The sequence below is a fragment of the Taeniopygia guttata genome, chromosome 9 (assembly GCF_048771995.1).
Source record: "Taeniopygia guttata chromosome 9, bTaeGut7.mat, whole genome shotgun sequence".
Classification (NCBI taxonomy): Eukaryota; Metazoa; Chordata; class Aves; order Passeriformes; family Estrildidae; genus Taeniopygia; species Taeniopygia guttata.
This window is the reverse complement of record NC_133034.1, coordinates 17,110,418-17,133,217: the sequence shown is the minus strand read 5'-3', so window position 1 is coordinate 17,133,217 and position 22,800 is coordinate 17,110,418. Positions and strand designations below refer to the sequence as shown.

Genomic DNA, 22,800 nt, shown 5'->3' with positions numbered 1-22,800 from the left:
ACATTTAATCAGTCACAGAACAGCTCAGTGAGAGCAGAGATCAGAATCTGGCCCTTTGTGTGTCTCCACTCCAAGATAACAGCCAGTTCTGAAGCAATGTTGCTTATACATTTGCTAAACAAGTAATTTCTCAGAAACCAGAGCATATTTACATATCTTATTATAGCTGAGTAAGACTTGCTCTACTTAACACTAGCTTTTTGTAGTGGAAAATCTCCAGGAAACAAGTTGTTTAACATGTTTTATCTGCCCTGCACTCATTCCTAACTAAAGTTGTCCACCTGCCTTGGAAAGACATCTGTTTCAGAGGCTGACTGCTTTCCTCCAACAGCCCTTGCACAGCTCAAGGCTGCCATTTTTACCATCACCTCTAATTTTATCAGCCAATAATCTCCACGGGCATCTACAGCAAAGACCATGCTGTCAAACCCTTACTATACACAGTGCTAATCCCCGTGACCAGCTGTAACACTCCCTGAGAAAGAAAAAAATGCAAAGTAGAGCTGCAGTGCAGGTACCAACAGTGCTACAGAGCCTCCCTCCTCAGTGGGCAGAGGGACACAGCAGAGCACCTCTGCTCTTCTTCCCTTATCAGCCAAAGGAAGGATGCCACATTTCTGATTGGGCAGCCAAGATTACAAATTTGGCCTTCTACAACTTGGATCAGTTGCAATTGAGGTCCTGTGCTGAAATAGCAAGATGCAAATTTTAACTGAAAGCTTCATTGCATTCATTTGCCTGCAAGAGCAAAGTTCAATAACTCTGCCCTGCAAGGGAAGCAAGTGAGCTCAAACTGTCTCCTGCCAACGCAGTGGATCCTGGCTGCCTCCTCTGCTGCCCTTTCAGCCTTGTGGGAGGAACAGCCCTTCAGAGGGACCTCGGCAGAGAAACAGCCTGATGGGAATCTCATGAATCTCAAAGGGAAAAACAGAGTCCTGCACACAGGGAGGAACAGCCCCATGCACCAGCACAGACTGGGGAAGAACCAGCTGGAAAGCAGCTTGGCAGAAAATGATGTCCTGATGCACAAGTTAAACGTGAACCAACAATAAGTCACCGCAGCAAAGGCGGCCAAGAGCCTCCTGGGCTGCACTAGGAGGAGTGTTGCCAGAAGGGCAAAGGATGCATTCCTTCAGTCCTTCCCCTCTGCTTGGCACCAGCGAGATCACAACTGGAATGCTGTGCCCAGTTCTGGGCTCCCCAGTACCCGGGAGATATCAACAAAGGGCTGCACGTTTGCTGAAGCGCCTCGACGATGATTAAGGAATCAGAGCATCCAACCTACAAGAAGAGGCTGAGAGAGCTGGAATTGTTCAGCTTTGAGAAAAGAAGGCTCAGGCAGGGAGATCTTTTCAATGTGAAAATACACCTGATATAGAGAGTAAAGACAGCAAGACCATTTCCAGTGGTATCCAACAGGACAAGAGACAATGGGCACAAAACACAGGGGGGTTTACTTGAAGGGAAAAACCCACATTTTTCTGAATCCCAGGTTCCTCGGAGGGGTTGTGGAATCTTTATCTTTGTAGCTATCCAAACCCCAAATGGGCACAGCCCTGAGCAGCCTGCTCCAGCTAACCCTGCTCTGAACAATGGGGTTGGAGTAGATGATCTCTAGATCTGCCTTCCAAGCTGAACAGTCTGATGATTCTTCAGAGTTTAGCCCTGTTCAGCTGAAGTCAGTTTCTGCTCCTCAGAATACATCCATCTTGTAGATATTTCAGAGTTCCCTGCCACAACACCCTTTCTCTGATCAGTATTTTTAGCTCATTGTTTTGTATTTTGCCAGCTGAGAAACTGCAGTTTGTAATTTTACCTTCAGCTTCATATTTCTTCTTAAAAGTGAATACAATGTCCTGTTTATAATAATAAAATCACTAGTTGGCAGGATGACATCAAATGGAAAAAGAGAAAGCAACTGGAAAATTTAGAGCAAGCAATTTTGAGTGCCAAGTTTCACATTCGTAATAGTCCAGCGGAGGTCAACAGGCTCACTTATTATTAGGCAAATGGTAAAGAAATAGATATCCACTAGTTCTTCCATGTTAGACTATATAAACCATCTCAACTTGAACAGGTTCTGATACTTTCCAAAAAAGTGATGTTATACATTTTCCACAGTAACACCAACAATGGGAGACAAGCAAAAGGCAGAATTGCTTTGCAAAGAAAGGCCTTTTTTCTCTCTCCAATATTTAGGTTTTTGTTTCCCACTATGATTGGACTTTCCTGGCTTTACTTTCTTGTCCTAGTTAAGCAGTAAAGGAAACAAAAAGATATGAATGAAATTAGAAACATTTGGAATGAGTCTTAGAAATAGCTTTTGGGTTTCTTAGATTCCTGGCTAGATCTCTTCAAATGGCTTCCTCCTCCCTCTGCCCCCAGCTCCTGTACCCACCTCTGAAATTTGTATTTCCTTCTTTGCCATCTCCCCTCTTTACTTCAGGGACTACATTTTGTCCCAAAGCAAACACGGAAATGAAAATTACATGTTGTAACACTGGAAAAGACCAGAAAGTGGTTGAAACTTTGCACCCATCGACATTTGTCTCTATGACATTAATCCTCCAATGTTTCCCTAAAAGCAGAAACCAAACACTTCTCAAACTTCTAACGAAACAAATAGCAATTCCAGTCAACCTGAATAATAAAATGAGCACTCCAGTCCTATCTGTATTATCAAATTTAAAGTCTCTGGAAGTTTCCTCAACCACATATTCTGATACTTCATGAACCTTCATGCTCTCTCTAAAATTCAACTGCAGGATGCAATACCAACACCTAATACTTGCCCAGTGCTTTTCATTACAAGTTTTGGGTGCTCTTTAGAAACAAGTAAGCTGGGAATGCCTGTGAAATACTTGTCTAATTTTACAAATAAACCCATGCAGGTGAAAAACAGACGTCCATGGCAAAACTGTGTAAAAGTGGCAGAGCAGAGTGTTAAGACAGTTAAATCATGTCAAAGCCATCCACAAGATCTGGATCTTTTCTGCCTTAAGTAATATTGAAATATTATGTAAACCTTTCTTATTACTGGAGAAGTGAAGGAAAAAAAGATCTCTTGGAAGCAATTCTACACAGGCTGTGTAGGTGAGATCACAGTTGCTGTCCAAATAGAATATGCATGGCAAGAACGAGCTTCCTGTAAAACTGAAAGACTTGCAGGAAGATCAAGGAACATATTTACAAGATGGCATGGTTAAAATGTTTTTCCCTCTTGCCCAGCCTCAGCAGCTTGGTGAAACACATTGTCTCACTTTCATGTGTAACCACACTCACAAACACCTCTGGTGCAGAGCCGCTCTCTCCACGCTCCCCACTCTGACTCCCAGACCACAGCTCGGACATTGCTCAGCAGAACACACAAACTGCCTTTTGAGGAGGAACAGGTCGTTTCCCAAGACAAAGGGACACAAGGAAAAGTTATCTCAGGAAGAGGAAACACACAAAAATACAAGACATTTTTTGAGTCTCAGTTCCAAATCCCACATCTTTTATACATGATACTAGAAAATTTACAGTCCTGTATTACAGAACTGCAGAGAATTTACTAGAGGTGAAAGTAGTTTAAGCTAAACTCTAACGTGTTTACTCTAGTCAAGCACGCAATGTGTAAACTGAATTAGGATGAGGTATTTACAAGTGTTAACATGGCTGTTCTAGGAGAAAAGATGAGTTTTTATTTCACTGCAATTAATTTATGTCATACTCTCAGACTACTGTACAGTAATCTGAGAAGCCTGACAGATCACCAGGCACAAAGTACAGCAAAGATGGGCACTCACGGAGGCAGGTGTGTGAGATCCCCTGGGAAACAAGGCATAACTCAGATGTGCACCCAGAACAGACACCCAAGTTCAGGTGTATTCCTCTGGATGCCATTCTGGGCCATGTGTACTGGCCCTTTGTAGGACAGTGCAGACCACAGCACACTTATTGCTGACAATATGAAAGCTGATATCTAGTAACAAGTAAAGGCCAAGCTACCTTGGGGCTTGTCAAAAACAGTCTCAAGGTCTTCTGGTCTCACCATCAGAGATGCCAGCCAGGTCTCCAACTACCTGACACTACCTCCCTACAATTTACTAATAAAATTAATTTTCTTTATGGGTAGACAAACTCTTTTCTGTGAGAAAACGACAAGGAAGACTCACCTGTATTTTATTTTCCATAAGTAGAAATCTCATGTTATCTCCATATGTGTTTAGACCACAGACTGGTTAGTCAGCAGTGTGGCAGTTGACATTAAAAGGATTAGCAAATTAAGCTCAAATAATTGTCTTAAAAATTTTGACTGTTAAATGTTTATATTTGAGAGGATCAAAAGGCAATCTACTTTGTAGTGTGCACTGCGGTCAGGAAGGGGCAGAGAGGGATTTAAATGGCTTAACCGCAAAACTGTTATCACCTTGATAAGTCCCAGTGTAATAACTCAGCAATAAAAGCAAGAAATGCACTTGGAATTTGTTTCCAAAACTGACTGTCTGACTGGAGACAAGTCAAGCTCTTTATTTGCTTAAAAGAACTCGGTCAGAAGAAACAGAGAAGGCTACTGAACTGTAGTCAAGAATATAAAAATAAGCACTTTCAAGTGACATTTGAACAGCAGCATTCAGATCTACTTTTCTTTTTATGCTACCTGAAGTCTGCAGTCTGGATCTGGTATCTGAGTGTTAGCATTAGTCAATCAGGAGTTTGATTCTCTGCTGAATTATTTCACTGTATGGCAGTGGAAATCCAGAAAGCTGAAACAGTAAGGAGGCTGCAGGCTTCAGAGCAGAATTAGGTCCAAAATAACACTCGGAGTACAGGTACAGATACAAATACATTTTCAGCCTTGAAATAAAAATGGCTGCAGTTTATCAGCTTATCTGCTCAAATTGCTAATATCCATACCAGTAACACAGAAAAGTGAAGAGGAAGAGGAGCCTGCTGCATATATACAGGTGCTTGTACCAGTGCAGTGTCCAGAGGCATCAGCCTCCCAGGGCTGCTTCACTTCAGCATTACACAAGACAGCAATGAAACTACCAACTGAGTCAAGATGCTCCAGCATAAGCAAGGCTGGAAGCAGAACACATCGTGTCTTCTTAGTAATGTATTTACTGTTTGCCTCCATCACCCTTTATTGCAAAGTGAGGTTCTAAACAAATCATTTTTATTTGGTCTTTAAATCTTTTCTAGTAAGGATGTCTCTAAAATCTAACACTTAGCAGTGTAGCAAATCCACTACTTTTGGGTAGTCCAGCAATGTCAATGTCTGCCACTCACAGGCTGCGAAGTTCCTGAATGCTGTTTGGGAGCACCACTAAATTGCAGGGATGGCTGATGTGAGGTAGGTGGACAGTCTTTATCTGTCTTGAAGTATCAGAGTAACAATGTCCCAGATCACTGATCTGCCAGGCATTCAGAAAATCTCTGCTATAAAACTACCACTAAAATGCATAATACATTCCAGACAAAATCATAAAGCTTTCAGATTAGGCGCCAAACACAAAATTTTCAATTTTCAGTAGTTCTTTTGAGAAAAAGACTCTCTGCCTCACAAAATACTTATCCAAGTAACTGATCTTCTGGGTTTGTCAGTACTTTCAAAAGTAGTTTCTTTTTATGCTTTCTAGCACAGCTAAAGTATAACATGATACATTTAATAAAGTCAGTGCCTTTACAAAATGTGATGAAAGCAAAACAAAATAGCACAACCCTGCACCAACCCAAGGAGTGTCAGAGCATGATTTTTATTGCTACCTTAAATCTCTTCTTTTGGCCAGCTCTCCTGGTGAGATAACCCAGGGCAGGTTCTGGGGAAGACATTCCAGGACTTCAGGGGAAAAGTCAGAGAAATCCACACCATACTCCGTCAGGATCCCTTCTGATTCCGGCTCGATCTCTCCAGCCTGTCCAAGACTTTTGCACAACTGCCTGCAGAAAGAAAGGGATGCTGTTTTAAAGTGTATAATTACTACTGTCATGTTGTTATTGTCCCTGCAGAGAGGCTGCTGAGCCCTCAAATACACTCTTTCACCCATTCACTTCTCCCTGAGTTTTGGCAGAGGACTTAGCAGGAATTCAAACCATACCGTGACTTGTGTCTGCTGGAGATGCAAAACACTCCCCAGCCACTACCCTGGGCTGGTTTTGTGTATCTCATTTGAAGAAGACGTTTTAAATTATTAGGTTTTTGTGAAGGTAAGAAACTTTCCAATTTTAGAGAAAATGCATCCAACAGGAATAAGAAAAGCACAGCCATTCACACGGCAGCTCTAGCATTACACATGGCTGCCTTGAGACCCTCCCTCCTCTCCTCACCACTGAAAAAGGTGACTCGCCTCTCCTACCAAAAATGAAGAATAGATTCACACCAAATACCAGAGAGCTCCACAGGGAGCTCAGTACACTGCTCTCCATCCCAAAGGATACCCTTCTCTGCCTCGGCAGACCAAGGCCCTGTGAAGACAGAAATGTGAGGAACCCACACTGCCTCCCTCACAGGACTCACACAGACATGCCCACAGATCATCTTTCCAACCATTTTCCAGGCTCCTTCCAGGACCTCAGCATTCCCAGTCATTTGTTCCTCCTCTCATGGCTAAGCAGAAACCTCTGAACCCAGAACTAACTGAGAGGGGCCAATGACCTAGAAACAAATCCCAGACAGAGGAAATTGTCCCCCACTATGCTATCAGAGCTTGATGAAGTATTCTGCATATGTGTGGATGAGGTTGCTGCTCTATTGTGCTTGGAGAAAGTTTCCATCTGCTCCTTTGCAAACCCCAGCATGGATCTGTCCAACAGCTCTGGCATCAAACAAGGCTCAGCTCTGCACACTGTGCAAAGCAGGACTCCAAAGGAGTGACACATTTGTTCCCCCTCCAGCTGATTACAAATATCCCACGAGAACCCATGTCACACGGTGGCTCCCCCTGTCCCCTTTCTCACCTTTACATAGCCCTACAGTACACAGAGTTAAATTACTTTTTATTTTTTTAATATACTGCAATTAGGCCAATGCACATTACAGTCAATAGAGATAATGTTCCTGACCCAAGAAGATTACAACTGAAATTAAGGTGAATCCATCAAAATATGACACAAAAGAGAGGGGTAATAACACAGCACAAAAACCACCACTCTAATAAGTGTTTTTCCACTGCATAAAATACACAATCATTATATTGATTCTTCTGCTTTAATTCCAATGAGTGAGAACAGACACTAATTACTTTCCTAAATTGGGGCCAAAACAGTGCACTTGTTATTTGGATAAGCAACACTGTCTCAAGGCTTCAAATGTGCCATAAACCCACAGAACAAACCCCAAACTCTCAGCACAACCGAGCCCATCTTCTTTATGGGAGCAAAGCTCTTTCTTCACAACGGGAAGGGCTGTGTAATAAACTTGTCACATTGTGTAATATGCTGGAAAGGATTGCTCGCTTCGTGGTGCGGTAAATTGTAGAGTTCACATCGTCTAGCTCTAAAATAAAAATGAAAACAAGGATAAAAGATATTTCCCTTTATTGTTTCAATTTTATGTACAAACTGTATGGCAGAAATACGTGCGCATTTGGCATCGTGGCTGAATTCTCTGTTCCTGCAGCTGGGTCCCAGTCTAATCCTTATTTTAATGTAAATAAATGAGGCATCAGTTTTATCTCCCTCTCTCTCAGCAGTAACAATAAAACAGAGAAATCATCACTTCATTTCCAATGTCTGGTGCAGAGCTGGGACTGAGCAAGGATGAGCCTGTTGGTCTACAGGCCCACCAGCACCGCCAAGGATAGACAAAACAAAACAGGAAAAGAGAGGACACATTGCCCTACCCAGCACAAATGTCAAGAACTTGAGTCTTAGGTGCCCCTTCTCTTGGCAGGGCAGATCTGGGAAGTGCACCAGGAGGGCAGCTGGACATCTACAGGACAAGCCATGGAAAGCACCTCTGAATGCCAGAGTGCTTTCCAGCTCGCTCTTGAAACCCATGTTCCTCTTGATCCGTTTACTGAAATTAGATTACGAACCATAAGGGGTTTACCCAGAGGTTTGATATAGGACTAATAATTTTTAATAGTAATTAACATTTGATTTACAGTGTTCCAGGGAACATTTCCCAAGTACCTTGAAATAAAAAGTGTATAACTGACTTTAATTGGGGCCATGTTACAGTCACACAGGCATGATGACTTGCATCAGAGCGAAATCTGACAGGACAGCATGTGATCAAAGGTAATGCATATAGGATCACCGATGGCCCCGGAGTAACAGCCAGGCTGCAAAATCCTTCCTGGGGCTCCACGGCCACCAAGGGCAGCAAGAATAGTTCAAGAGGCTTATAAACAGCCAGGGGCAGCGGGCCCAGCAGTACTCAGACATTCACTCCCAGGGAGTCATGGTGTCTGTGACACCCTGGGCTTGCGTGCATCTCTTTTTTTTTTTAAATGTCAAGAGGTAAAAAAAAGTTACAATGGCTACAGACGTAAACATTTCTTTTCTGTGACGCTGATGGAGGAGCATTACCTTGAATTCCTTGAATACCCTTGGATTGATGTCAGACATGGTGGTAGTGTGCACTGAGTGGAACATGCCATGGCTGGGGCAGAACAGGATATTTCTCCAAATCAGCCATAGTTGCAAGATTGCTGAACTGCTCCAAGGTGCCCATGCACCAGAGTCTAACCTGCCATGGATGTGCACCTGGGGCAGAGCCACCCTCAAGCTGCCATCTTCCCTCTCTTGGTGACACTCATCACATCTATTCAGCTACCCATCTCTAGAAACATCTGAGCACACTCTATTCCACTTCAACTCCACTGACTGAAACTGGCCTGTGTGTTCAAAGGTCACATGATGAGAACTCTCCATAAAGACAAAGCAGGATTACATAAGGCTTGTTTCCTTTGAAAAGCCGGGCAGGCTCCCACGTTGGAGTGAATGACTTCCAATGACTCCTTGCTCACTTTCTCCTGGAGCAGATTAGTCTGCAGTCATCCTGCATGGAGGGGTTCTTTCAGCAGCAGGAGAACATCCCACACATAAGGCACATGTCCTTAAGCAAGAAGCCCCACTGGGTGCTCCCACTGCCCAGGGCCTGGAGCTCACAGACACAGCTGCACAGGCTGGAGGAAGGCCACAGGTGCCAGTGGAGATGGTGAGAGAGCTGCAGGGCTGAGCATCAGAGGGACAGAGAGCTGTGCCATGGAGCCCCAGTGCTTGAGAGCACCCAGCCCTGCTCCACATCACAGAGCTGCCAGGCCACATCCCATCGGAGCGCAGGACCAGCGTGGTGCTCCCAACAGGGATGTCCTACAAGGCGGTTAGTTGTGCCAAGGGAACAAAGCTTTATTGAGTGATACTCCCATCTGCAAGAAGGTGTTTTTTCAACAGACCTACACTGCTCTGTTGAGAGGACTGGAACTTTTCTTGAGCCTTACAGTGAACTACCCATGGTATCTGGTTATTACCCCTCACACGAAATACACTTTTGAATTAAAAAAAAAGAACAGAATAAAATGCCAGAGATGAAACGAATTCCAGCCACTCAAGAGGCTTTGGAAACAGCAGCAAGTGAAATAACACCCTGCAAACATTTCATTTTATTGCAAAAGCTGAAACAAATCATGTCACCTTGACAGACCAATATCTAAGATTCTGAGCTAGAATGGCCACAAGCCCAATGTGACACAGAGGGAGTCGGTGATTCCATGCTTTTCCATTAGTTGGTTTTTTTATATAGTCTCATGCATCATCACATGGGGAGACAAAAATTCCACCTTAACTATCTGCAAAAGTGCAGAGACATCTGAACTAATACTCCAAACAACCCTGGACTCCAACACTGAAAATAGTCCCCAGAAAATAACGGTACATGGCAGAACTTGCAATATTTCTCTGGAAAAGGAGAATGTTCTGGAGCTAATTTGCTTTACCTGTTACCTGAAGCAGGTACAGTTATACAGCATTTCACTGCCAAGGTAAAGTCACTTTACATGCAGGAGGGAACACAGCAGCTCCAACTCAGGGCACGGCCAGCATGACCTGGAGCCATCAGTTCCTGCTCACGCCTCCCCAGCACGGGGTGACAGGGTGGCCTTTGGAGGGGACAGTGTCACGCTGGTGACCACCAGGTGGCAATCATGACACAGAAACGCACCCCCCTCCCCAAGGGGACCTCCGGGGACTCTAAGGTTGCCCCTGTGCAGGTGACCACCCTGGGTGGCCAATGCCACCATCAAACTCTTGGCAGGGACACCTCACTTCTCCACCCACGCATGGTCACTGCAAAGACCAAACTGTGTCATTAACTGTGCTTGGAAACCAGGCACTGAATTTCCCAATAATTTCCCACTGAATTTCCCAATGGAAAAGGAAAACTGAGGAAGGTGCATGACCAGTCTGGGAGAGTTCAGCTGCAGGATGGAGAGTACCTAGAAACACCCAAGGCATCCAGGGACATGAGTGCCAACTCCGGAGGGAGTTTCCCTTGTCACACTTCCAGCTGAGAGTGCAGGGCAATGACCAACAAGTTCTCTGTCCAGACACCTTCAAAACCATGGTGGTGGTGCCAAAGGCATATCAGGAATTTTGTGGGCAGAAGTAAGGGGTGCACAAAAAAGTTCACAAAACATAGCATGTAAACAGCTGCAGACCATCTGCTCTTCTCTCTTTCAGAGGGGCCATGACCAGCAACACAACTTATTATAAAGAAGGCAACATGGCTTATAAATGAGCCCAAAAAGCAAACAGAATCCTTTGGGACCTCCAAGAGGTTTCCTTGTCTTTCAGTGTTTAAACAAGCATTATTTATGGCTAAAAACAAAAGGGGTCACCAAGGTTTTATGCTCCCATCTCCACGAGGCACTTACTGAAGTACAACCAGCTCCCAGAGGAAATGACTATGTATGAATACAATCATGGACATTTTCTTTCCTGACAACAATCTTTACATCTTGGAAACAATCAAACCAGACAGATGAAAATATCCAATATTGTCAGAAGTACAGCCTAAAGACACACACATTAGCAAATAAAAAATATATTAGCCCATCCTCCTAATTTCCCCTGTTTCTGCTGAAAGGGGGGGTGTTCATGACAAGAAGCCAAGCAGTACAATCACCTTCCAGTCTTTTCTCAGTTGGAGTCAAAGAAGACAAAGCAAATGTCTGCCAATAAGAAACTTATTCTCAGTGAAGTTCATAGCACAGCCAGACCCTAGTTAAGTGGGGCTCAAAGGGAGGCTACTGCAGTTCATGCACTGCAGTTTATCTAGGAAACACTGAGTGACTTCATGGCTCACGTGGCTCTCAAGGAGCACACATGAAACTTGCTATTTACTGGGCACACAAATCAGCAACAACTGATAAACTCTGTGAAATGGGGACTTGAGCTTAGTTTACTTTTAGTGGGCTGATAGATCTGTGCCATCACATTTACTCTTAAATAAGTTTTCTCTAAGTTTTAAGCTTTACCAGCAATTTGAGCTGAGGACTCGCCAACCTACAGTGCTGATACTGTATATCAGCTGTGCTACCCCATCAAAACTGCTTTGCAAGGGGAAGAGAAAACTGGACTATATGAACAACTCCCACTACTGCACATGCTCCAGATTACATCCAGATGCACCTGTAAAATCTGACCACAGTATGGCCACAGAGTTACCTACTCTGGATTACCAACGAAACCAGGACTACTAAGTATTCCCAAGATAACTGAATAGATTGACCAACATCCTCCATTTCTTACTGAGACCCATTCAATAGAAACAGTGTGGTCACTCCAGGTGGGAGTTTGGCACCCTACAGTGGTTCCAAAGAAAAAAGTGAAACTGCTGAAAACCACTGTTTTCTTCATGGAGAGGCAAAATACACTTGCAATCTGGATCCAGCCCAGCATAGGCCATTTGTGTAGTACTGGCTTAAAATTTCCTTCTTCACAGCACTGCCAGCAATTTGAACTCTGGACAGTGATGACTTTACAGTGCCTGATGAAACACACAGAGTGCAACACCCTTCTCACATGCTTCAGGAGGGAATGAATCTCCTCTTGATTTCTACTATTCCTCCTTGAACCAATGCAACTTTAAAACCACAAAAATCTGTGACTTCTTTCTAATTTTTACCAGCAAAGGCGTAAAAACTAAAGATGAGCCTGACAGCCACAGATCTTCCCCTGGCAGAAGGGAAATGTCTGCACACTGTGTACTACTCTTCCATACAGGGAGGAAAGACAGGAAGGCTGCCAGCACCCCATGGTGTTTGTGCTGGTCAGGCTGAGCACGTGTGTTCCCCCTAGACCATGCACTCATCAATGCTGTGATGCACCAGCACTGAAGCAAGCACTCAAAGAACATTTATGAGATTAACTAGTGATGAGCTGTCTTTCATCCCAACATAATTTATCCACCAGAGGGACACAAGACAAGCAGCTTGTTAACAGATTTCTGTCTCTCCAGTTTGTAACAAATTAAGTTAAAACAAAAATTCCAGCTAGAAATCTCAGTCATCTCTAGACATCTGATGGCAGCCACGTACCCTGATGCAAAGTTGCTGTCTTCTTTCCAGTCCACGATGCGACAGATGAAGAGCATCTGTGAATAGGCCTCAGGCTTGGCCACAAAGTCTGGAGGGCAATCAGCCAAGGGCACATAGACCCTGGGCACTCTGTGGTCCACAGGTGAGAACATGGCACACCTCTTGAAGAGTTCACTGTTCCTGTCAGCCAGAAGTTTGATGAAACCTGTAGCTGCTCGAGAATGCTTCTTTTCCAAAATATAGACCACCTGGGAGAGGCAACAGTTTCTATAATTAATATAGCAGAGTAAAGATACCCAAAGGCTCAGAAGAGTATCTGGAAAAGTCACAAGGTCTATATCTTGTTTTCCCTGTATGTATATACGTGTGTGTGCATTTTTTAACTGAGTACCTATTTACAATGTATTTTCTTGCCATCTTGCTCATAGCTATAGAAGAGCTAAGTGCTTTCCAAGTTCTCTACAGCAATTTTCTTGATTACAGGACAAAACCAGACAAGAAGCAGATGCTTCCAAATGCAGGGAATTAGCCACAAAATACAAGCAACTCCTGTAAAATCTTTCATTTGTATTCTCGGCCTGTGATTTCAACAGTCAGCACAGAACAGGCCAGTCCAAAAACGGTGCCGCTGGCAGAGCCAATGCTAACCACAGGAAAGGATGTGCTGTTGGGAATTTGGCAGTTCTTTCCTTCTCTCTGTGCTTTCTGAAGTTAGGGGTTATTTTACCTTTATACAAGATGGCTTTGAAAAGAATAATAAATTACAATATCACTAAATAATTGTTCCAGAGAGGTGTTCATCCAGGCTATATTTTTGTAGACCATAATAAATCACTGGATAACAGAAACATTATAGCCGATTTCCTAAGCTTATACAGAAGAGTCCTACCAGAAGGTTTCAGGAGCTGCACCTCTGCACAATTCTGAGAGCTGGAATTGCCACACTGGATGAGACCAGAGCAGCCCAGCCAACAACAGGACCAGAATCAGAGGCTGCAAGGGAAAGCACAAGACGTGGAAGAGACCTGACCCAGTCTGACCCAGCAGCTCTTTTCAGGTCTCTTAACATTCAGAGATTGACTCAAATCTTGAATCAACAGTACTAGCAGCCTTTCCAAAGTCTGTAAGAATTAATTCTGACAACTTTGGATATCCTGACACTCATATTAGTATCCAATCTTTTTCCTGAATCTTACTAAGTAATTTTGCATGACAAAGAAAGGGAATTTAACCTAGAAAAATTGGTAAAAATAACAAGTCACTTGATTTTTATCAGATCAGACAATTACTCTCTCTGAAATGGAGAATGAGACTCAAAGATCAACAGATAGAGGCTACAGGGAGGCCAGGGCTGGTCTCCTTCAGCCTTTGGGAGCACACATGTGCTTACTTGTCACTCTCCATGGATTTACCTTGGCTGTCCTTTGAAGAAACTCATCTGGGAGGAGCCTGTGATCATTGACCTTGGGTCCATCATCTTGCTCTGTTCTCTTCACACCAGTGACCCCAGCAGCCTTCCCTGCATCAAACATACAGGACAGTTACTGTAGCACATTTCCATGACAAATTTGTCTTGGGCCTTTGCTCTTAAGTACAATACAATATGCACATAGTAGACTTATTTGAAAGGAAAAAGATCTCTCAGGTGTTAGAATTGTCAAGCATGAAGTAATTATTATTTCTCTAGACTACAACAGACAGCAGATACATGTTCACTTATCATGCAGATGTACAGAAAAGCAACAAAAATCAAAATAAGTCCCAACTTTGTAAGTAGGACTATATCAGTCATAACAGACATAGTAGTAGAAAACAAGTTCTGCTTATTAAATACTAAGGGCTAAGAATTTTGTGGCATTTCTTAGTTGAAGTCATTAATGTTACATAAACAGTCCTTTCCTACATATATTCATTTAATATTCGACTTCCTTTAAAAACATCATGCAGGGTTATAAAAATGTGTTTATCTTTGAAACTGAAATCATATCTACTAAGCTGACCCTCTTCAGCTGTGGACCAGGCTTATGAAAAGCCTTCTAGGAGTAATGACTACATATGACCAAGAGCTTCCTTCCCCTGAGATCTCTGGACCAGATACTGATAATATTAAAATCAAGCGTCAACTCATTTGTAGTTTGAAATTTTCAAATATTCAGGTATGTGAGTTTGGGAGCATCTGCTACAGGTGGCTGGCATTTAATGTTTACAAACATCCAGAGTGATCTTTGCCATGGAGGAGGCTGGGATTGGGCTGCTCTCGAGCTGCATCCCTGCTGAGAGCTTCTGGTTACTGCTCTGCCAGAATTTTTGGGAGGGAAGCATCCACGTGCTCTTGTCTGGAGGGCTCAAGGGAGATGGCTGACTTTTTCCATTTGTATGGTAATCACATTCATCTTGAGCACACGTGCTAAAATCAGGCCTAGAGTGTTCAAAAGAAATCTTGCTTTCCTAAAGAGAGACCATGGCACTGACTGCAAGTTTCAAGGGACGCAGCTGTCACTGCTTCCCTTAGAAGACACAAGATAAAGCAATGTTTTGCTGAAGTCTGTGTTGCAGGAGGCCAGCAGCACACGCCCATGTGAGAGAGGCTCCAGAAGCTCTGCAGTGACACGCAGACCCTGTCCCCAGGTGTCCCACAGAGCCCTGGATGGCTGCTGGTGACAGGAGGGACGGAGGGCGGCCGCAGTGGAGCAGCGCCAGTGTCAGGGATGGTGCTTGGGAAGGGGGGCAGTGGGACAGCAGCTTCCCAAGGGTTTGGCTGTGCCCCACCATCACCAGGGCATGGTCACAGATGGCTCTGCCCCCACGGAGAGCCTGCACTGCCTCCAGGCAATGTTACCCCAGCAGTCGGCTCTGCTCTAATGACAAACTCTGGTCCTCATATGCTGCTAATTATCCTCAGCTTTGCCTTCTGATATGCTCTTCCTCTCCCCAGAGATCTTCTTCTAAGTGACTTTACTTATATTTTATCTTCATTGACTTGCTAGCAATGCTGAGAGGAGAATGAACAGGTATTCAGGGGTTTAAATAAAAATCTACTTTTCTTACAAAATCCCCAATAATAAAAGCAGCAAAACCATTTCTGATTTACTTCTACTGAAATGAACTCAGACTTGCCAAAACCAGCATTACTACAGGATAAAACTGCCCAGAGTTTCATGGTGACAAACAAGGTAGGGGAAAAAATAGCTTGTATAATTATAAGCAGTTAAAAAGTGGGGAATACCACTTGCTTGCTTGATTGCTTACCTCCTTTAAGGTTTCTGCCAGCTAAAGGTCATACCAGGCAATCATTTAGCAAAGAATGAAAGCCAGGAGCCATTTTGTTTTCTTATAAATTTTCAAGCAATCAGTTTATGGTGTGTCAGTCATAAAGGCAGCCTGGGCAAAGAACAAAATGATCTGGAACAAAGGAAAACTGGACGGGGCAGAGGACAAGGAGAAGTTGGGAGCCTTCCAAAGGCCATGCCTCCAGGCACACCTGCCACAAGCCCAGGGCTTTACTGGACTGAACTCGCCCCAAGGAACAGCACATACTGGTGGGAAGAGAAACCAGAACTAAACATGTTTTGGAAAAAGCGAGAGCTGCATTCACTGCTTTCCCAGCGTAGCAGAACAGCAGCAGTGACCCAAGGCTCAGCAGGCAAGAATGAAAAAAGCACCCAGAGTCACATGAGGAACATGTCCTTGTTAGCACTGCCTGTTTTCCACCTATCCTTCCAATGACCATCTCTCCCAAAAGTCACTTAGAAATTTTCACTGAAGCAGTTTTCTCTGTTAAAAAGAAGCCAGCAGGGATGTCCTGGGGAAGTAACACATACACACACGCAAAGACACAGGAGCTCCAGGATGCAGCTGTCACATGGAGAACAGCAAATGGGCGGCCAGGCCCTCCTGAGCCTGGGCTGGGGCTCTGCCCCCTCTTCCTGCTGAAGATAAGCCCCAGGTGAACCCAGGACAGATATCAGAAAGCACCCAAACTCCCACCACGGCAGATGATAGAACTTGCCTTTTCCTTCATGGCCAGCATCAACTGGGGGCCTTTGGCTGGCTGGAGAGTGTCTTCTTCAGTGGTCTCCCAATTTCATCATCCCTCCCAAAAAATCCTGGGATTATGAGAGACTCCAGCAGGCAGTCTGGGATCTACAACTACTCCATCAACAGGAAAAGGAAGCTAATCCCAGCCATCTACTTCTTCTTACCCCTCTTTTTTAACCAACTTCAGTATCTCAAATACCATCACACACATTTACTAAGGGCAAATGCTCCTGAAACACAGGACAGGGAAGAAGAGAGGGACTCTCTACTCCTGGAGCCAAGAGATGTAGACTTCCCTATAGCTTGTAGCTGCTCCTTTTGAAGTCAAAATTCTGTTGGTATCAGGGCTACATCTACTGCTCAGGGGTCTACAGCAGCAAAGCATCAGCCATGAGGAATCCCTGTGACAAAACCTTCAGCTCCGAAGGGACAACTACCCAAATCCAATGTCCACCTGGCTCAGTTGTCAAATTACTGCACAGGAATCTCAGTCTCAGCAGCAATAACCTGCCACAGAGTATAATACCCGAGTTCCCTGCACACATCTCCTTCATTACACATCCTCCTCCCCTTCAGTGGAGCTGAGCACAGACGGGCTGCAACAGGGCCCCACTAGAGACTGATGGTCTAGAAGATCTCAGCTGGGAGACAGAAACATCACCCACAACAGGGCAGAGGCACAGAGGCAATCCTAAAGGAGGGATGACTTGTGAGAGGAACAGGATTTTGTGCTGGGAAGGTAGGAAGAAACTCCTTCCATTATGCCAAACTAAAAATGAATTATTCTGACCCCTTTACTGCAGTGGTTATCCAATGACCATTCAATATTTCCACCCTAGGCAAAGACATGTTTTCTGAGAAAGATTTACTATGTTAGCTTGGGCAGTACTTCACAAGCTTATCTTACAGTGAAAACACACTTCAGCAACCAGGATCCAGTGAAACTGCATTATAATCACAGTGTTTTCCTTTCAGCGATTATCTGACAAACCAAAACTGTAATAGTCTTACTTAAAAAAAATTAGGCACTAGACACAAAAAGCAACTCAAATTAGTTATGTTATTACCAGTGAACAGGTCCAAGACACTTGGAATTTGCCTCCCTCTGTAAGAGATCAGTTTAGGCAGCTTCAATACACACTTAGATTTGCCTGACAGGCATTCCTAGGTCAAACATTACTTTTTTTTAAAGCCACCCAAATTTCCTTTTACAAATCAATTACCATCACATAAAAAGGTGGCCAAAGTGGACCAAAAATCATCAGACTAGAATTCTAATCACTTATGACAGATCCAAAATTATTTTCACTAGGTTTGCATTGGTCACTGTGGAAATTTGCAATTCTGTCCAAAAAGAATACAATTAAAGATGCAATATCCACTTGCAAATGAAAATATATCATAGTTTCAGATCTCAAACACAACTTACTGAAAAAAAAAAATCTCCCTCCCTGAATGGAAAAAGCCAAGTTTTTTAAGAAAATAGTTCAATGTTTGCTACTTCAGCTAGAAAAAAATGTCCTTGAGCAGCTGGGTTACTCTACATGGGAGTATTTAAGAATCCCATCAGAAAATACTGTTCTTCAGCTCAGTGCTCAGATACCAGCAGAGCTGTAAACCTTTCAGTGGCGAAGCCAGCTACTTACTAATGAAGCAACAGCACTCAGCTTCTCTTATGTCTGCCTTCAAAGGGCAGTTTTCAGGCTATTATGTTTTAGTACTAAATACCTGAGTGGTGTAAACCTGACCAATTTATTATAAATACCTCCAGGACTGCGTGTCACATGCACAAAGAATGCGTTTTTGCAATTCTGTCTATATCAGCACACAACAGACACTAGGAAATGATACTCCCTTCAATCCAAAAGTGATACATGCATACCCAGAGATTTGCTACACTATTCTGCTACAATCTTAATTTTTAGGGATAGCAGGAAGGAAATGTTGCTGTTTAGAAGAAAGTACAAGGACTCTTCATATTCTGGAACTGATGGTTTCTTGGTACAGAACAGTTTTTTTCTTCAGAACACAAACCTGCCAAAAGGTAGGGAAGAAGGAAAGTCTGTTTCACTTGGTACAGGTACTATCCAAAACTGGTATCTATTTTAAACACCCTATAAGTAGGGTCACCTAGCAAAGTATCACAGAAAAAGCAGTGCTTTGTATTTATACCTCCCCACCCAGAGCTTTCCACCTGTGATGGAGGAAAGACAGATATTTCACTGCGACAAGACTGTTAAGCCAACAGCCTTGGAATTTAACACATGCTGCCGGTCCAAAATCAGCCTAACAGCTCCCATGTGCAGTGGAAGAGGGCTCTGCAGTAAGAAGCAAAGCAGCTCCAAACCATGCAGTACTCCTGAGTTGTCTCATCGCAGAGCTGTGTCTAATGAACAGGACCAAACTCCTCAGAGATGTTTATTTTTGAACACTCATTTCAGCAAACTCACCCTGCCACAGCTGTTCATGTCTTAACACCTGAGCACGCACACCTGCCTGCCCAAGGGCACACTGAAGAGAGGACTGGGAGACTCAGATGATTAGCATCAAGATTTTTGGAGATGCACAGGCAGGAGGAGACCCTCAGAGAGGGAGAGGAAAGGCTTAATAACAGATGTGTAGAGCACAGACAAGCATCTGCAGTATCAGAGGAAAGGCAATGTGAAAAGGTGAGTACAGCTGTCTCCCTCAGACATGCAAGGCAGCCAAGCATGTAATTATTTACTTATATTTAGCCACCTCCACAAGGAGGGATGGAGGAGATGGCAGAAAGATGAGACAAGAGTGTCACTTTTCCTTAGAACCCTCCAAGTCTGATCCACAGCAAAGACCAACATAATTTTGGGAAGCTGCCTTCTAGCCCAGCAGATCAGACCATAGCTGTCTCAATAGCCACATACCATTACTACAACCACAGCATGGCTACACAGACCTCCTGGTCCTCTCATGTCCTTGAGAAGCACTCAGCAGAAGGGTTGGAAGCCTTATGGCAAGAGAACTAAACCTACAAAAAATGAGGTGGTGCTGCAGCCTACAGAAATACAGTTCTATTACATTAACAACAAGCAAAATCAAAATGTTACAAAAATAATTCCATTGAGTATTTTGCCTATTTACTTAAAGTTCTTCCTTCCTGCAGGTGCATTTGTTCCTAAAGTCTGTGTGTCCAGTATTACTATTCCATGGAAAATATGTTAGCTGAATGAATCCTAATCTGCTCCATCCTGGAAATCTTGCTGCTAACAATGACCATACTCTGTTTATCTCCACACCCACCATTCACTCTCAGTATCATGCCCTCTCATTTACTTGACCTAAACATGTAACTCAAAGGAGAAACATAGGTGAACTCAGGAACATATGGTAATATGCTGAACTTAATCTAATTCCTGTTACCTAATTGCCTAAGTAATTTATTTCTTCCAGTACTTAAGAAGTCATTTGGGGGTCAAGATAGCTTACTAGGGAAGAACAGTGTAAGGAATTTTCCCAACATTAACTTCCATTGCAGGCTTCAGCTTTACAGCAAAAGAATAACTGGAGCTTTTTCAGCCCGTAGCATTTAATCAGTGCAACCATAAAGCCCAATTTGTTCAATACCAGTAGAACACTTTCCTTCAGTTGCTATATTGTTTATTCTGCTAGAAATGTATGTTGTCATTTAAGAAAAGTTATAGCAACAACCAGAAGAGCTAGATCCAGAGACCCACAAACATGAACTTAGGATAAACTGCCTAAGTTTATACAGAGCTGTCTCGAAGAGCTGAAACTGCTCCAGCTTCTCTGCTGGCTTTCCAGGCTTCAGCAGAGTGAAACTGATCCGATTTTTGACAGTTCCACCTCAAGGATTTCTATTAAAAGCCATGTAACTGAGAAGATTTCCTGGTGAGCTTTCGCTCTGCTGTGGCCTAGAAATTTTAAGAGCTATGCAGTGGAGATGATCCATCTCCAGAAAGCTGCAGGCTAGGAAAGAACTGTGAAGCTCCTAAAAAGCACTCAGAGTGAACAGGAGCCTCTGGAGAGGAGGGAGAACACTTGTTCTTTCCAGCAGCCAGTGAGGTTGGTGGACTCCAAATATGCCAGACTTCATGGCTGCTAAACTGAAAGGGTGAGCCTGAGCAGAGCAGAGGTTCAGCACATAATCCAGATTTTTGTCACCATCATTTCATCTACCAGACTTGGCCAAGGAGAAGAATAGCAGTAACTCTCTGAACTCCACCTGGTCCAATACAAGACACTGGTAACTGCAGGACCCCAGGCGCCAGAGGAAGGCATACAAAGCAAGTAGGCACCTTGTCAAGCCTAAAAGGATAGAGAGGACACAAAAGCACTAGAGGGGACATGGAAGTGCATGAGAAGTACAGAAGTGCAAAACAGAGGCTAAACTCTACATTATAAATACATTTTTCTATTTTGCTAGAAAGATTCAAAAACCCTTCTAAGCACTGACTCTAGAACATTACCTGGAGAAAAAAAAGGCTTCATGTATTACACAACCATACAGTGAACTTACCAAACATCACCATTTCAGTTAAGTCAAGCAATCCTGAAATACTCAAAATACAGCCTCCAGTCAGCAGTAGTGTGGACATCAAGCAATTTTAGGTTATAACTTCTGACCTTACAAGGACTACTAGAGACTGACAGTCACATTTGACTTGACAGAGATCTCCACCTGGTGAATACTGAACAGGCAGGGAAACGAGCAAATTCTGCAGCAGCTTCTAAATTCTGTTGACCCTACCCATTATCCATTGGTTACTCAGTTCATGTGAGCCTACTCTGCCTGTAAATGAGCTATTTCTGTTCAAGCTTCATTATGTCAAGACATTCACATATCCACGCTCTGATTTGCAGCAGGGTAGGTGTAAGTGGAAATCCTGAACAAACACAACTCTCCGATTGCTGCCAGGGCAGTCAGTCCACCAGCTTGGTGACTTCCACCCCCGTGGGAAGCAGGATATTTTGCGTATCTGGTGGAGTAAGATCTCCCATGAGAAGAGTTGAAAAAAGCTGAGCAAACGAGTTTGACAAGGATCACTTTTGGCATAGTGACACTGTTTTACAAACTTTTATTTGAATATCATTTTGCTAAAGAAGGGCTGAGGCACTTTTATGGGAACGGCTGCCATTCTCCTGAGTGCAAGTAGCCACTACTGTTCATTTTCTGATGTTTCTTTATCAGAGAAATCTGATTCCAATATTTAACAAGAGACAGCTCACATTTGTAGGAAACTCATGTGACTCACAGTCTGTGTAGGGATACAGTATCATAAACCCTTCTGTACAGAACATTTTGCACTTTTCCCAGGTTGAGAGATACAGAGTTTCCATTTTTTATTACATATTGAAATGGAATATAAAGAAAATCCTCCTACTGCAGTGAAAAGTCACAGAAGTAATGTATTCTAGGTCAGCAATAAGTGATAAAAGCTACATGACCTCTGTTGCAGTGGTCAATGTGAACGAGGATTAAGAATTACAGAGTTTGCAAAGGCCATTTTGACTGGTGAATGAGTTCTGTGGACAGCAGTAACACAGGGTAAGCTGAGGTCTCAGGGTACAACACAGAGGACTTGCATGTCAGTACCAAGCACTGCAGAGAATTAATTTTTTTCTGTGTACATACTGGTGGTTCAGACTACTGCCGGGATGCTATTGCCTCTTCTCTGCCCACTTTTCAGTAGGGCACAGAAATCCCAGAAAGGGTTTGAAGGACATTACTAAGGAAGCTGGGAAACTTTATTCAGGGTGCTCAATCTTACTGTCTTTTTAAGGGAAAAAAAAAAAAAAAAGGCAGAAAGTTTGTTCAGCATATAGATATTTACACTTTGGAAATACAGCTGAAAATCCAAGAGAAAAAGATATTTTCAATTTTGCAAGATCAAGTACCAAACTTCAGACAAGTTAACTGTGGAACAGGACAATATTGGTCTTTGTGTAGAACCAGGTGCTGGAGAGGAGAATGGCTGTCACTTCCTCAACTAAAGGCTTTTTGAAGATGATCTTTAACCCCAGCTCTTGGTAAGAAAAGTCCAGATACGTGGAGTAAACTCATTTGATCAGGACATCTTCTGGCAGAGTGACACCAATTATGAATTTCTATTTAAACACCCTTGAGCAAAATAAGACTGGTCCCACTTTTATGAGCACAAGAAAGTACATGGGCTGAGAATTAGGCTGAACGCAATGGTCTTTCACTTCCATGGACCTCCCTCTTGCTTATCCCATCCCT

The 22,800-nt window shown here is 43.4% G+C and overlaps 1 protein-coding gene across 3 annotated transcripts in view; it reads right to left on the bottom strand.

Moving 5' to 3' along the window:
• DIS3L2 (DIS3 like 3'-5' exoribonuclease 2) overlaps window positions 1-22,800 on the bottom strand; it is a 180,386-nt gene that overhangs the window by 96,536 nt on the left and 61,050 nt on the right. For all 3 annotated transcript variants that reach the window (XM_030279947.4, XM_072933683.1, XM_030279949.4), the window contains 3 exons: window positions 13,940-14,046; window positions 12,528-12,775; window positions 5,752-5,925 (listed from right to left, as the gene is read on the bottom strand). In XM_030279947.4, coding sequence (XP_030135807.4) covers window positions 5,752-5,925; window positions 12,528-12,775; window positions 13,940-14,046 — 529 coding nt within the window. The remainder of the gene's footprint in view (window positions 1-5,751; window positions 5,926-12,527; window positions 12,776-13,939; window positions 14,047-22,800) is intronic.